Source organism: Leuresthes tenuis, unplaced genomic scaffold (genome assembly GCF_036924035.1).
Source record: "Leuresthes tenuis unplaced genomic scaffold, fLeuTen1.0.hap1 SCAF_23, whole genome shotgun sequence".
Classification (NCBI taxonomy): Eukaryota; Metazoa; Chordata; class Actinopteri; order Atheriniformes; family Atherinopsidae; genus Leuresthes; species Leuresthes tenuis.
The window spans coordinates 20,638,837-20,655,249 of NW_027325377.1; the positions used below are offsets into that span (position 1 = coordinate 20,638,837).

Genomic DNA, 16,413 nt, shown 5'->3' on the forward strand with positions numbered 1-16,413 from the left:
TGCCAGCTTTCATTTAGGAATGTTCCATTATTTTCTGCTGACCTTTTCTCTCAACAGTGGCACAAGAAACTGAAACTTGTAATCATTTGTCCAGATTCCACAAAGACAGGTGGCCTTACAATGAGGTTTATACTTGAAATACAGCAGACTTTTCTCAAATAGATTATGCAACACAGTTGAAAATCAGACGGCCAATGGTTGAACACCTTAACAAAGCATTTTGAGATGGACCAAAGCTCATCTCTGAACTGAATTCACTGACATTTTGTCGGTTAAACCTCATGGATTTCTCTTCGCAGTATACAAATATATTTCCTTACTGGCAGTTTTCACGGTGCAGAGTGCTGTCTAACGTGTCGACCCAAAGCACGCCAAAGACAGATCAAGATCCCTTCATTGTGAGGGAGAAGTGCTGAGTATTCTCCTCGTATTTGTCCCTCAGCTTTTGCTCTGCAGCCACAGATATAAATCTAAAAGAAACACATTTAGATAACACATAAGAGCACGTCTACAGGGATTACAAATAATACAGGCATGACCGCTGTTTAGTAAACAAACAGAGGCAGCCACCACAAACAGTAAGCTGAAAAAGTTATGCAACGGGCATTTATCTTCAGAGGTGGTTGGCGCTGCCTCACAATCACTTTACACTCACAGTATGATTCAAGTATAAGAACCGTTCCCCTGTTATGATAATAAAACTTTTATTTGGTCTCTTGTCTCCGTTTGGCTGATAATTCATCTGACAAATGTGCAACAGAGCACTATTTGACCTCTTAAATGCATTTGTGTTGTATTGGTAAACAATATTTAACACAGCCATGTTGATATATACAGAAAATATCACCTCGTATATTTATTATCTCATACTGCTTTGCCTTTATATTGCATTTGATTCTACATGGGACTTTTTGACGAAGTGTTATGTCTCTGGTTTGAGCTGGAGAAGCAGTGAGCTCTTCCTGTTTGTCTGACCTGGTTGCACAGGTTAAGAGTTCACAGTGTAACGAGTTGCTATCTGTGGTCTCTGCAGGTCACCTGTGGTTAAATTAGGTCACATTATGTTAGGCTGCAAGTGAGAGGATCTTTTAGATTAACAAGATCAGATATCTTAAACACTGAAAAGATTGTCTTTACATTTCTTACATTATATCAGCTTGATTTTATTGATTTTTCTTCATTTTATACAACTACAGTTTTCTACAGACCCCCTACATCTCTCTGACCGTCTTTTCACTTCATTTTAACATCATCCTACCATAGTAGGTCCAGTGTAAATAAAAATGAAGTCTAATTGGACACAAAGATGAACAGACGAGGGGGCGCATGTTGTAGCGAAACGCAGCGAGTCCCTAAACGTCTCTTCCATATTTAATCTCTGCACTCGTCTTTGAGAAACTGAACATTTTTCCAGTCACTCACTGGACTGTGCTGTATCTGAAAGGGATCATTTCCTGTATTTACATGTGATTATGTTGTAAAAGACTGTTTACATGTTTAAGTGCATCTCTTTGGCTTAGATTCAGCCAAATTTGCAACACGTTATGCGTATATATTTCACTTTGCTTCATTTCACTTTCATTTCAGATATTCTGATGTTGGCCTTGAACCTCCTTCCTTTCATGGAGCTATCTTTGAAAAAATTAAAAAGACTACATTCTACTCTTGGGCTGGGGGCATCTCTGTTAAAAAAGCAATGTAGTAATGCAGGTTCTAGCATTATTTTGGTTAGTTGTGTCATTAGTCGTTTAAAGTTGACGTTGTCTAAGATGTTTGCTGTGACTGAACTTTTAAACCTGCAAATACATAAATCATCTAAAGTCATCCATGCTCGGTTTTGACATTGGCTGCAAAGAGAGCAACAGAACTTCAAGCAGAATAAAAGAGTCTTGTCATTAAAAAGTCATTTTAGCTCCCTCAGTTTTTGCTCCTTTTTTATTTAAGGAAACCTTCATTTCTACAATTAAAGACACTCAACTTTGGAAAAGGTGATGTAGTGTCTGAATTGACTGCAGACGACAGTGTTGCAGCAGAAGTACGCTGGACATTCCTAGCAGCTGCAGAGCCCTTCTACATCCTATTTTTGATTAGTTTTCCAGCCTCCTTACCTCATGTTATTTGATTTAAATGGTTTCTGTCTGAGAGAGGGATGACTTCTTTAATTCCATTATTGGGTAATGACAAATGTATTGACTCTTGAAAATGTCACTGGGTGTTATTACGCTTACAATTTCTTTTGTATTTTGTCATGAAGGTTTTCTTTGACCTCACGATCAACGAAAAGATTCATAAAAGGAGCAAAAAAAATCGAAGGTAGAGTTTTTCCTTTGGAATTGTTCTCAAACAGAAGGTTCCTGGCTGACATACAATTTGATGATGCATTTTGGTTATTTGCTAAATTAACCGTACATTACCTTTATAATGAAAACACACACTGTGTGCTTAATGAACAAACACAATTTAAACTTTATCGCACCAAAGCCCAAAGCCTTTTCCACATTATGGAAAAGTGTATGTCCAAGCCAACAACCAGGTCTGCTATGTGATGACGGGTTAATGGCAGGTTACCGGTTAATGTCAAGATGTCCTAACCAAGGCACCTCAGACAACATAAACCTAATTAACCTTGATGTATCGCACCCCTTCAAATCAAGCATTACAAGTTATATTCTGTGTATTTCAGTTTTCATTTCGAAGTTTAAAACTTAACCACGAAGGTCGATTGTCGAAGCACTCTGTGTACTTTTGAATTGATGTTATCATTTACCTGAGTTGCAGGCGGACGTCATTTTGGTCCTCAGGCCACAGTTGACTCAAATGTTTTTCCATCAAGTATCAGAGGGTTCCTGCCACACTTAAAGAGAGAAGAAAAATAAATATCCACTCCAGAATTAGAACTTAAATGTGGCTCAATTCCATCTGGTCATACAGTAGTAACCATTCAAATGTATTCGCATGTGAAGGGTGAAATAGTACAATACCTTGTAATTTATTGTGCATAAAATGTGAATGTGCAGGAAATACTTGTACTGTTTTACTTTCAGGCTCATTGAGCTCTTTGCATGTACTTATTGTCCTCCTACACTTTTTATTGGCTGGACAGATCAGACTTTCATTGCCTAAAATGTGAGTAAGTTTGAAAGGGCTAAATGCAGAGTAAAGAGTCACATTTTATGCAGTGCAGTTTCATATCATAGCAGGAAAACTGCTCGATGGATATTTATTGTTATAATGTAGCAGCAAGTCTCATTTTCCTTCCTCCCTTCCTTCCTTGGGCCTCCGTTTCTCTGGGCTGGCCAAGTTCTTTTCATTGTATCCATGGTGACAGATGATAAGCACTGATTCACACCTCACAACGAGCCGTTTCCTGATTACATTTGAAGCAAGAAGCTGTTTTATGGTTTGGATAACAGGAAGCAGGTCTCCTGTTAATCCTGCAGGTTGTACAGTAAATGAGGTGAAGTGGTGTGGCCATGTGGCGAGGACGAGCACTGCAGGAACACAGAGGAGACTCACACAGAAGGCTTACCTGTCTGGCTGACTCTCCGAAACACTGCATCTATACAACAAAGTGCTGAAAAAAGAGATGATTTGTCCAAGGCCTCTCAAGTGCTAAATAATCCTGCAGCTTCATGTTTGGGGCTGACCTTCTCACAAGCAATCAACATATTGCAAACAGGTGATGGTGTGTGGAATGGCCTTTTTCTGAGGACCTGAGGGCAGCAGAGAGTCATTATCTTTAAAAGCAAACTCAAGAGCTGCCTTTTTGGTCTTGCTTTTAATGGAAAAGTGTTTGTTTATCCATAAATCTTTCATGTTTTTTACTTTGTTGTATAAGCATTTGTTTCTATCGTACTCCAAGTCTGGCTTTAATTGGCTTTTTTTAAAGCCTACCGTACATTTAATTTAGTTTTTTTTTTTTACTGGTTTTTGCATTTACAAATGCATTCATTTTGTCTGAAAAGTTCCAAAAAATAGCCAAAGTATTAAACATGAACCTTAGAGCACGAAAAGTTGTTGCGTCTGCTCATAAATCTCCTTGTGTTTGAAGTTCACAAAAAGAATAATCTGCCACGTTCTGAGCGCTTTAAAAGCGTTTAAAGCAGTTTAAACTGGCTATCGACATACATTCAAAAATATCAGTTTATGAGACATGAGACCTAAAAAACTGACACTTACCTGTTCACAGTCACCTAAAAACAGCAGAGAAACCTGATTTCTTCAGCTTCTAGCTTAATATTTCTCTCATAGCAACCCAAAGCCTGAATAAGACTCATCTCTCGGTTTCATTTAAACAACTTTTATTTATTAAGTTTTACAAATAAAGTAACAAATTTCATTGTATTGTAGCGCAAAGCGCAACTTTTTGTTGTTTTTTTTTGTTTGTTTTTTAATATGAAGCTTGAACACTCTATACTTAGTGCAAAACATACAGTTAAAGGCTGCCGATGACTCCCTACATGTATTTTCATGTGTTGGCTCTCATTCATTCAACCACTTTTGTACAAAGTTCAACACAATACAGAAAAAGAAAACAAATGAATTAAATTAGGTGCTGTTAGAGACTTTAAAACGACACATAAAACAAGTGAGACCTTAAAAAAAAAAAATAATTATGATAAAACGTGTGAGCAGAAATCTAATCGTGTCGGAAAGAAGAAGGTTTTTAGTAACACAGCAACCTGCTGCGCACAGACGTCGTTTCACAGAAGAACGTTACAGAAAACAGGAAGGAGATGCATGTGTTGGCGCGCTGAAAGGCTTCTCTTTTTTCTAATCATGTGGGCACTTTTACAGCAAAAAGCATAAAGGGTAAGTGAGCCCTGAAAGTGTAAAACAGATACAGAAATTGAGGCTAATGCATGCGAGTTATTGCAACTACCGTAATTCTCCGGGAAACTTCATAAAAAGAGTGCCCCGAGCCTTTCACAGTAAAGAGTCCTTGACTGCAACTCCAAAACTTCAACGGCTCCCACTGACGTCTGTAAGGAAAAGGTTCTCCGGCTGAGGCTTAAACATGTAAAGCCAACTGTCTCCGCAGAGCCTGACAGTTCCCTGTCACTTTAATATCACTGCATTGCAGCCATTGCACTGTAAATACTTCTTTCGCTGTATTTTTTAATTGTAGAGACACAGCAAAAAAACAAAAAAAACGATCAAACTTCAACCATGGAAATCATTTGAGGCTTCGAGCAGTTGCAGTGAAAAATCGACAATGTTGCCTGGCAACCAAAGCAGCTCCAGTGAGTAAAAGCAGGTAAATATCTTTATTTGATGCCCTCCGACATTTTTCCACAGACAAAAAGACTAATGGCACTGTGTTGTGGATCATTAAAGGTCTGAAGGAACGCTCACACGCAGAACTAAAGCAAAGTGGCTCAATGATTATTCACAGCTTCAACCAAACTTGCCAAGTAGTAAAAGTGTTACCTTGTGATTCATGGGAGATGGAAAAAATACCACAAAAGCAAATGTTTCGTCATAGTTTTATGTAAATTCAGGGCATCCATTCCCAGCGGAAAGCAACAAACCGACGCAAAGCTTCTAGGTGAAGTTTGTACCACATATTGTTCAGACCTAAAAAAAAAAAAGGAAACAAGGAGAGGGCATCAAAGGCCTTGGATCGAAACCAGCAAAACCATCCTAACCTCCGTTGTGCTTTCACTTATTTCCACCACCAACCCCACCGTGCTCTCACATTCACACATCTGTTAAAGCTTAAGTTACGAGTGACAGGTTAGTTCATGAAAACACTATTTCAGTTATTTTACGTGACGACTGTTTCGGATGGGTTAGCTGAATGAGTGTTAACTTGACTGAACAAAGTTTATGCTTTCATACACTCTGCTTGCCTTTACTGGATCAAACCGGGGCAAGAAACAAAGCATCAGCCTCTCATCCTTTTCCACTGGCTCGTTGGATCTCTGGAGTAAGCCAGAACATCACAGCTGGCACCGTGATTACGGACGATGGGAGTCCTGAAGTTTGAATCTCTGACAAACAAAACTAAAATGAGTCGATTGAGAGTTACTCAAAGTCCAAAACATATTAGAGTGAAGTTTTGGTGCACGACTTGTGTCACTTAAAGGGACTGTATGCTGCACCTGGGTCGGTGCCTCTTAAGTACAGAGTGATCCAAGCTTCAAATACAATCTTCAATAACTCCCTCCTTATAATTGAAAAAACACGCAGCAGTACAAACAACACTGACGACAAACGGTGGCCTTTGGGGTGGATTTATCTTCCTGTCAGCTCAGTTATTCCGTGGTTAATCTGTTTTTCCTCCAACACCAGGAGGAACATTCGAATGTTTTGCATTTTGCAGAAAACACACTCATCAGAATTAACCACAAACCACACACACACACACACACACATGCACACCTCCTCCACTAACCACGTCCAACCATCACCACTAACTTCAAAGCGATACAACCCCCTCCCCCCCCTCTCTCTCCCCAAAATATTCTCCAACTTCAACCCAAGTCTTCAACCCTCAAGGAAGAAGCAACAGGAAGGATGAAAGGCACTATAAGTACCTCCGGTTTCCACCGGAGTCTCTAAGAGAGAGTCGGGAGAAGCTAGGACAGTGAAAATAAAAGTTGTTTTTTTTGTTTTTTTCAAGTACATTAAAATGGACACCATTGGTTTATACATTCACATTCTTCTAACAAAACCAAGGGAGCAAGGGAACAGGAGGGCTTTTTAAAGTGTCTGATATATAAGTACTGTATTAAGAAAAAATAGCTAGCTTTACTTTATTATCTAAATATCAACTATCCTGCTGTTCACTCGGGTTTGTCTTTGAATTCAGGCTTGGGGCTCGGTTCCCACTTTCAGTTCAACCTGTCATGAAGATGAGCTGACGTCAGTTGATGGGTTGTTGGTAAGGCATTGGTTACAAAGTGTGTCCTCTGTAAATGGATGGCAGGACGCTTACTGAAAGGGAGAGATACCAGTTTTCACATTTTGATGAAAATCCATTGAAGTGAAAGTGAAAGGACCCCAAGCTGCTCTCTGAATGCATTGTTTTTTCTTCTTCTTTTCTTTTTTTTTTTGTGACATGTCACCCTAAAACTAATGTTGTCCAACAACATTTGCTAATAATTAACAACAGTAATCACAGTGTCTCCACATCGTACAGCGATGTGCACGTAGAACAGGTCCATCGACGGAAAACACATTTTTTTGTTTTCGTTTCTTTTTAAATAGAATAATAATCATCAACAACAATTATGATAGTAATGTACATTGCAATTATTTCAACCCCAATGTTGACACCGACCCAGTCATGACAAAGTTAAGTGTGTTAAACTGCCGCTCCACCTCCATCGATGTGTGAGTGTATCCAAACGTCTGTGCGTGACTCCGTGTGTGTGCGTTTATATGACTCTCATGCATGTTACGTTTGTGTGTGTCAGATTGCTAGCTGGGGGGCAGCGAGCAGAACAAAAGCAAAAGTAAACACCAAAATGGAATCATCATAGCTGACACTACACAAACTGTACAAGGACTCATACTGTTCTGATAACAAGGCCACGTTTTCACACGGAGTTCTCGCGCATTTGGGCTTTTTTGTTTTTTCCCCTCCTCAAAAGGGTTACTACTGTTATTGCTTCAAATGGCAACGAAGAGGTGAAGAGAGGGATGGTCGAAGAGGAGTCTGGTGCACCGAAGCATCTGTTCGGCCCTTTTAACGTAAAAGTGAGCAGAGAAACGGTAAACAGACGAGGTTTTAATCGAACACAAAACGCAATCCTGCTCCTCTTCATCTACTTTCTTTCTCCGCCTCTCCCGGTCTGAACAGTTTATTAAAAGAAGGGGAAACGCCACCCCACAGAGAGCTGGGCCACATGTTCTCGATATGCATTTGTTTGAGTTGATCTTGGTGTACTTTGTGCTTTTAATGTTTAAGTTACTTAACTCAGACACTTTTTCAGCTTTTACCTGACATCACACCTTTCAGTTGCAGCAAATTAAGAGTTTTCTTGTCATCATTAGGTTTAGGGACTTCTGTCAAAGAAAAAAAACACACAGTCTCTGTTTAAGGAAACAGAACACTAATAAGCAGCTGCAACGAGAGCCGTGCTGTCATCCCCAGCCTCCACAAGCTTCTTTGTTAAAGTTAATGAGGATCTGCATTGTTGAATCTTTCTATCTTCCTGGAAAACTTGAGATTTTTTGCTCTAAGGGTGAGAGTCTTACTTCTCTTCCTCAGCCCGACGTAATGCTTACCCACCAACATCCATCGAGGACACATACTGCCTCGTCGTGTGCAGACCTGTTAAAAGTCATTTCGAACATGACCCCAGAACAAGTGCGACCCAGCAGTAAGAGCCCTACACATCACGAGTTATTGACACCAGTCCCACACCCTGCCAGAACCTCTTTGGCCTTTTAACATTGCACACAAGTCTTTTCCTTTATGTTGATCATTGGGCTGGCTGTCACAAGCCCACAGCAGAGAGGAAGATTGTGTGGCTGCATGTGTGCCTGTGACAGCTTTTCACACATACCAATGGAAGGGGGGTGAAAATGGCCAGACTGCTTCTTCATTCTACCTCTTGAACATATCAGCTCCCAAACCTTTTGTATCCCTTCTCTACACACCCCTTCACTTCCCTCTGTTCTCTCCAGTCCCAAAACGTTCCAACCTGACCAGTTGGGCTGAGATCCAAACCAGCCCTCACCCATGTCCTATGTGGTCCTCAAGTTGGGCCCTCCTGGGTTGCTCACCGACTTTTGCAGAGTGTTGGTCAGATGGAAAGCCTGCAGCGGGCCCTGCCCTGGAATCTGGCCCTGTGGGGCGGGGTATGGGCCCAGGGGCTGAGAGGTGCTGACCAGCAGAGGCTGTGTGGGTGCCTGGTGTGGGTTTGGCAGGGTGTGAGCCGGACCAGACCATTGTGCACTAAAGGCGGCAGTAGGAGGGTAGTGGATGAACTGGGGCGGCTGGAGTTGGGGTGGAGTGGAGGAGGCAGGCGGGTGGCACAAGGAGCCCTTGCGGGCGGCCAAAGAGGTAGCGGTGGTGGGGTTTGCTGGGAGGTGGACGGAACCTCCGATGCTGCTGGGACATAACTGGCTGGGAGCGGAGAACTTCCTGCCCAGACTGGCTGACTGGATAATCTGCAGGGGTTAGGTTCAAAGAGAGGAAAGCTGAGTCATGTCTACAGTCAGTGTAATGAATCTTATCACACAGGAACATTTTTCTACAGTGCCGTTCAGTTCAGTTGGTTGGTGCTTAACTTTATTCAGTTGTATGCAACTTTAGTATCTAACAGCAGATCAGATGGGTTGTAATTAACAAGTTTTCTTGTGAACTCAAAATGTAAAAGTTTACAAGATACTATATCTTTATTAAAGCACTGCGTCGTTTGTGGCATAAAGTAATTGTACCATAAAATCAATCTATTATTCCAGAAGTGGTGGGATGGGGCGTGTGTTTCCACCAACCTCATAGCTGTGTCCCTGTGCTGGGGTCTGCTGCTGTTGTTTGGCACTCCTCTTACCCTAAAAAAAGTTACATATTAAAATGTTTTTAAGTGGGATGAAGTCTTTATATCTGCAGTTGTTAGCGGTTAAAGTGTTCACAGTTTGGAGAATCATGGAGGAATTCTTACAGGGAGCTACGCTAAGAGCTACTCGTGCGACTAATACTTGAACTACTGTGGAATTTTTCAGGTTTGACTTGTTTTAGGTGGAAAAAATATTGTTTTGTCTATGGTTTTGTTCTGAATCGGAATTCCTTCCCAATTTTCCAAACCGAGAGAGCTCCAACCACTGTCTACGGCAGATAACAGCAGACTGTTAACTTGGTGTGTCACAGTCTTTACAGAAAAATAAAACCTATGAACTACAAGGCATTTCAGGAGATGCATCTTCTGTGGGGAAAAAAACACTGTTGTGTGGACTTGTGGAGGTTAACTTTGCCGGCCTTTTACATGCACAAAAAGTTCAATGATAAAATAATAAACTGTTTTAAAGAGCTTGCTCAACTGCTTCTGTAGAGGTTTTGAAAAGAAAGTCTGAAAAACAACACAAACAGCAGCAATTGCTGCTGTATTTTCCAGACAGCAAAGAAAACCAACAGGGATCAACATTTGCTAATGATCCTTTAGACACATTACTCCACATAACAAATGGACAAATGTTTTTAAGACATCCAAAATGTAAGAGGGTCTTGGCTGCAGTTTGTTTACCCGACCAATCACTTGCGCTTTTACCAAACTAAGTTTTAAAGTTGTGATTCTTTCCTCCGTTTATCCTCATTTCTGGGAAAGTAGTTACAGGAGCTGGTGAGTCATTGTTGAAACAAGATTGCTTGTGTCCTAACATCTGCTGCCAGAGAGTGATGAATGATAAAACTGTAGTAAAACCTGTGAGAGGTTCATGGCGTCTCGGGCCCAGTTATCCACCAGTTTATGGAGGTCGTCGGTGAAAGTTCCTTTCCTCTGGTGCGGGGCTGACATGTTGGGGGCCAGACACTGAGAGCCCCCCTGGCTTTGACCCAAACCACCTGAACCGCTCACTGCATTGGTGCTATTAGTCCCTGTGGAGAGGTCGATACAAAGAGGAGGGGGGGAGAGAAGAGCAAAGGATGTGAGACAGAGTTTCAGACATAAGCTGAAAAAGATGTTATCTGAATGAGGGTGAATGCGGGTTCTGTCTTGACCATGAAAAGGACAAACAGAGTTGGTCAAGTTGGAGTTTTAGAGCAGGTCGGCATGTAGACATGATCAAAGGATTTAACTGTTTAGTTTTTGATGATGGAAATAATGATGATTAACAGCAACAAGAGGTCATTTCTGATTTTAGAGCAAAGTTATTGCAAACAATGAATTACACTAAATGCAGAACTTGCTACAGTATATCAGCATGTGCACGTCTCATACAGTCGTGTATAAAAGAGAGTACATCCTTTTTCCAGTTCCAAGGTTTTATTTTTCAGGACATCAAGGGGGGTGATCTGTTCTTACCAGGTCTGAAGATGAGGTAAATGCAACTTCAAATGAACAAAAACATATGAAATGTCAAAGCCAAGTCTTTACCAAAAACCAAAATGCAGAACCAGTGTGTGCAAAGAGCACAGTCCAAGATTCAATAGCTTAGAAAACTATATAAAAAGTCTCTCACATCCTGCGGTTTGCTGCTGAGTTTGGGATCATTGGCCTGTTTCATGACCCAGTATCAGCCAAGCTTAAGCTGTCAGACAGATGGCCTAAACTTTGGCTTTAGAATACTTTGGTACACAGAAGAGCTCATGGTCCTGTCGAGATCCAGCGGCTACAAAACCAGCCCAAACCATCACCCCCACACCACCGTGCTTCACAGCTGGTATGAGGTGTTTGTGCTGATATAATGTGCTTGGTTTTCATCAAACAGATATACCGTCTGACCTTGGGGTGAACTTGCTGGGACACCTACTCCTGGGAAGATTGATAACGGTCCTAAATGTTTGCCACTTGTGAATAAACCTTCTCACTGTAGAATGGACTCCAAATGGTTTAGAAATGACCTTATAATCCATCTCAGACTGAGCGATTGATTTTCAACAACTTGTCGAAGATCAATGCTGATCACTTTTTTTGTTAACACACAGCTGAAAGCTACAGAGCAGCAAACTGTTAAACCTTCTGCTTTTATAGAGGTAGTCACACTTGTTGATGATCAATATTTCAAGTCTATTCAAGAGCATTTGATTCGCAGCACCTGGCTGCTACTTGTCCTCTGGATTCCTGTGGAAACCGCCAGGGGGGATTTCCATTTTCACACACTGCTTCTGCATTTTGGCTTTGTCTTTATCAAATAAATAATGACATGGTGTCAAATGTCATGTGCTGCCTTTCACGTTAGCGCACATCTTTAGCTCCCTTCTGGACCTGGTAAGGACCAGATGTTCTTTTCTGAGGTCTTGACAAGTAAAACCTAAGAGTTAAAAAAAAGGGTGTACTTTTTTTTTTTTTTAAATCTTAATATAGAACCTAATAACCTGATCAGTAATACTCTAGTCGAGGCAATCATTTTCTTTCTGTGAGCTCAGAAGTCAGCTACAGTTGCCATGTGTACCACTTCTCCATTCCAGTAGGGGGCACTCAGGCTCTATAACATCAGCTGCTAAGCTTTTTGCAAACCCTCTGCATCTAAGTTATCACAGCAAACTCAGCACAAAAATGCAAAAACTGCAAACTGGCCAGGCTTCCTGCAGATCTATAAAGGTTCATAGATATGATGTTACACAATGCAAGTGTCTTCCTCTCACCGTGATATAAGACTACTAATCCATATTTGTGAGAGTCGAGAAGAAAATCACTACACAATGACACGTGAAAGAAGAAGGACTATCACCCCAGCTTTTTATAGCTTAGTTTAGGGATTATCAGTATCAAAGGCTTCAGTCAGATAATATTCCCCAATTCTGCAGGTGAGGCCCTGAGAAAAGTATAAAGAGTATAAGACCTCACAAAACCTGGAGTACATAGATTCTTCTTCATGTTTTCCCTGTCAGTAAAGTACCTCAAAACAGATAAGACAAGGAGCTGATGCCTCATCATTTAAGATAAATGAACCCAGAGCCATGCGGACAGAACGAGCAATATTTGCATGATCTGTTTATATCAAGCATAACATGAGAAAAGAAACGATATGCAAGGGTTATCCAGGGAGAGAAAAATCATACAGTTGGTCTGAAAAAAACAGTCCATTCATGCTAAACAAAATGGAGGCAATAAAGAATGAGACGCTGAGTCATGACTGACTGCAGCAGCGTGGCATTCTGGTCAATGTAGTCCAGACCACAAGCCGTAATGGAAGGGTGGGAAAGAGAAGGAGGGAGGGGGGGAGGCAACATGGTAAACAGCTGTTCAGGTGTGTGACCATGACTTCAGAGGTGTGTATTAACAGATGGAGAGCTGCATGTGCATGCAGTGTCAGCTTGAATGTGTGATGCAGGGTCATTTCAGTCATTTCAGTCCTTAAAAAACAAAAAGAAACATCCCCAACATTGTCAAAGTAAAACTTCACAGTTCCTCTAAGACTCAGGAGCTGAAAATAACTGAACTGATCCCAAATCTGGCGTAGGGTCAAATGTAACTACACAGGGCAGGAGGAAGCGTGGGAGAGCAAGCGAGGGGGGCGGATGAAGGGAGGAAAGACCAAAAAGAGTGATAGTTACTACAGAGCTGGTTGCAGGGGCAGACTTTTTTCACCATCTTCCCTGTGTGGCCGGAAGACAACAGTTGGACAACCAAACACAGTGCATCCGAGTGTGATTATTAGAACTGGAAGTAGTCAATAAAGACAGCTTTGCGAGTTGGGTTGACCAATAACATCTTAAAACCTGTCACATGGTGCAACGTGACCCTTGAACCAGGGATAAATAGCTGAAGATTACCTGCTTTTTGTCAACATTCAATGTACATAAACAAATTTCATATCTGATTTATCAGCTGCACGTTGCACTGAGAGAAACACTGACCAAAGAAGTCCCAAAACATCCATCTTTATTCAAATAACTGACTGACTGAGGTTGAGTACAGATTTGTTTTAACTAGATGCACGAGCAGCCTTTGAGGAAGTGTCAAACTTGGTTGACAGTGAAAACAGCTCAATTAGTCTAAGAACATATTTTCAACACAAGTCTTGCTTGTGACTGTGGCTTTAAGATGCTTTTGAACCAACAACAGCAGTTTCTGATGTGGTTCTGAGCCCTCTTTACAGCTCATAGGGCCGTACCAGAACTGGGTCCAACATAGCCTGCATACATATCAAAGTACTGTTATTTCAAACCACTCAATAGCTGCCACTATCTCAATATTCTCAATGATTTAGACAAAACAAAATGGCTATTCAATCAAGGATTTCATGCCAATTTCATGTGATTTTCTCATGAAGCTAACTAGTAAGGAGCAGTGACTAGTTGCATAGACCCAGGTCTGTCTCTCTCCCCTCCTGGCAGTGCAGTGATGGGGTCATGGGTGGGTGGGAGGGTTCAGGGGGTGAGGACTAAGAGTGACGAAAGGATAGAAGGAAGGGAGAGAAAGGGTTTGAGCTGCAGAGGCTTCAGAAGCATTCGTAAAAATCATACCTTCATCAAGCACAAAACATTTCAACACTACAGATTATAAATAAAAGAGGCTTTAAAAAATATTCTATTGACTATGGAAACATTTCAATGAAAAGAACTAGGACTCATTTATTGCTAAAAACCAAACAATACATTTGATATTAAAGAAAAAAATGTGTGACAGAAAATTCAAGTCATCAGGTCTCAACTTCCTGCTCGTTTCGGACAAAAAGGTTAGAAATTTTCAGTTCAGGCTGACAAAGAATTCTCATTAAGATCAAAGGTGAAGTGGACCCTATGGAGTATCTCTGTAATGCTGCAGGCCACTCACAATCCTAGTCTGCTAATGCTAATCTATTCAGCTGTTTCAGGTGTTCGGTAACATTGGTGAAATAGCTAAACTGAAGATGCACAGCACATTGAGGACAGGTCACTTTTATTTAAGCCAAAAATGATAGAGCTTCTGGAATGCATAATCAGAAAGAGCAGCAGCGGCAGCAGAGAGGTTTTAGATGAATGGCTCCACCATCCTTCCATTGTGTGGTAAACTGAAGCTGCACACAGCACGAGCGCAGCTTAAAATCAGATCATGGTTGCTAATGGCATGATGGAAAAAAACTGGCTGACTTTATTACAACAGCATGACTTTGTTTAGTTCCACAGTCAACAGATACACCAGCTGCTCTTCTGTTTATTTTCTAACAAAGCAGCTGCTCTGGCGTTGGTTTCTACAGTATCAAACTGCCTGCAATCATGTTTTGACACCAGATCAACCGTAACTGCTATCATAAGGATAATAAGAAACCTTAAACAGCTTGCCTGTAAATGCACGGCATTTTTAGGTCAAAGAATTCCAGCTGCTTATTTGTGATTCGGCACCAAAAGTGGAGTAAGAAAAGCTTTCCAGTTTTTTTTCAGCGTTGCATCTCTTTGAACCTTCATCTTGCAGGCTTTGAAAATTTAACTTGAAGTAGCACACAACTATCTACACTCCTTCTATTAACTCTCGTGCTATTCGTTTATCTAGAACAATTCTTATAGTGATGCCTGCAGCCAAAAGTGGACAATGTTAAATTTGTTGTGAAGACAAAATTAGGAAGAAAGAAAGAAAATGGATTGAGGATGGGAAGCTCTGACATGTAAGAACTATTACTATCATGTCTTAACATTTAATGCCCTGTAGCCAGCTCTAAGGGCATATTTCCCAGGGTCATGACTCGCGCAAGCTCTGTTTTTGTATTAATTACGAATGAGCTGCAGCGTTCCTTTTGCTCATGTATTTATAGGAGAATTCCTTTCACAGAGCAAAATCTGGGGAGGTACAGTGCACTTCAATATTGACTGCAGCATTATTTTATGGCCACAGGGAAGCTTAAATTCTGAGCTGGCTGTGATAATCGCTGTGAAGAGGAGGCACATGTGTTGGACAACACGTATGCAACACTTGTGGTAATTTGCATGGAATGCAACAGACAGGCGATAGAAGAACAGATATGCTGCCGATCCATGTTGTTCTAAATCTACTGGACGAAGTCAAAGACTACCCGGAATGTCCACCCAGAAGGAGTTATGCGATACCCATGTTATAGCTCTTTATTTTTTTCCTCCGTTACATTCTTTCTTTTTCTGTTTTGTTGGACACACTGTGACTTGTGTAGCTGGAATGTCATCACTCACATTTTCACCAGCGTTGTCACTGAGTGCTGAAGAAAAGAATGTAAGCAATGGGACAAGGCCAGCAGACGGTGACACACGGCAGATTTATCCTCACATGCCTTCACAAATATCCCAGTGACAGACCGTAGCCCGCAGTAATAGATGGCTGTAGGTAAGTCCAAAATGTTTTCCTTAATCTTGTTATTATATGTCGGGCTTTAATGACTCTTCCTACTCATGTCTGCTGTCTGATCCTGAACCACGAAAAACAAAAAAAACATTTGAATGCAGTAAAACTGAAGTCTTATGACACTCATTCATCAAAGCAGACCAAAGAGCATTGTTTTCTTATCTTTTCAATCTGAGTTCAAAAGTACATTTTCAATAAACTATTTGAACTAAAGAGGCAAGCAGGTTCATTATTATAGGTCCTTTTTTGTAGCTACAAGAAACAAGCGGTGACTTTGTCGCTGGTAAATTACCGGCTCCTGATTTTCAGCAGATCTGCTCGTTTGCGAGTCTAAGCCATCCGGAGCCGCTCCTGCTCAATATGAAAGAAGCTGGTACTGCACACACTCCTATTGGCACCTTTTCTGATTTGCAAAGTAAATATATACCTTCTGCTAACTAATTTCCCCTTTTCCTCAGAGACAACAAACTATTATTTCTTGTTATTGTGTATGTTTCTGGAACACACA

At 41.0% G+C, this 16,413-nt stretch overlaps 1 protein-coding gene across 8 annotated transcripts in view; it reads right to left on the reverse strand.

Annotated features, from left to right (window-relative positions):
* Positions 1–4,284: 4,284 nt before the first annotated feature.
* wnk1b (WNK lysine deficient protein kinase 1b) overlaps positions 4,285–16,413 on the reverse strand; it is a 79,874-nt gene continuing 67,745 nt past the window's right edge. For 7 of the 8 annotated variants that reach the window (XM_072377695.1, XM_072377694.1, XM_072377688.1 and 4 more), the window contains 4 exons: positions 13,169–13,210; positions 10,374–10,546; positions 9,451–9,507; positions 4,285–9,123 (listed from right to left, as the gene is read on the reverse strand). In XM_072377695.1, the coding sequence (XP_072233796.1) occupies positions 8,698–9,123; positions 9,451–9,507; positions 10,374–10,546; positions 13,169–13,210 (698 nt within the window). In that variant the 3' untranslated portion in view covers positions 4,285–8,697. The remainder of the gene's footprint in view (positions 9,124–9,450; positions 9,508–10,373; positions 10,547–13,168; positions 13,211–16,413) is intronic. The other variant, XM_072377691.1, reaches the window with a different exon arrangement.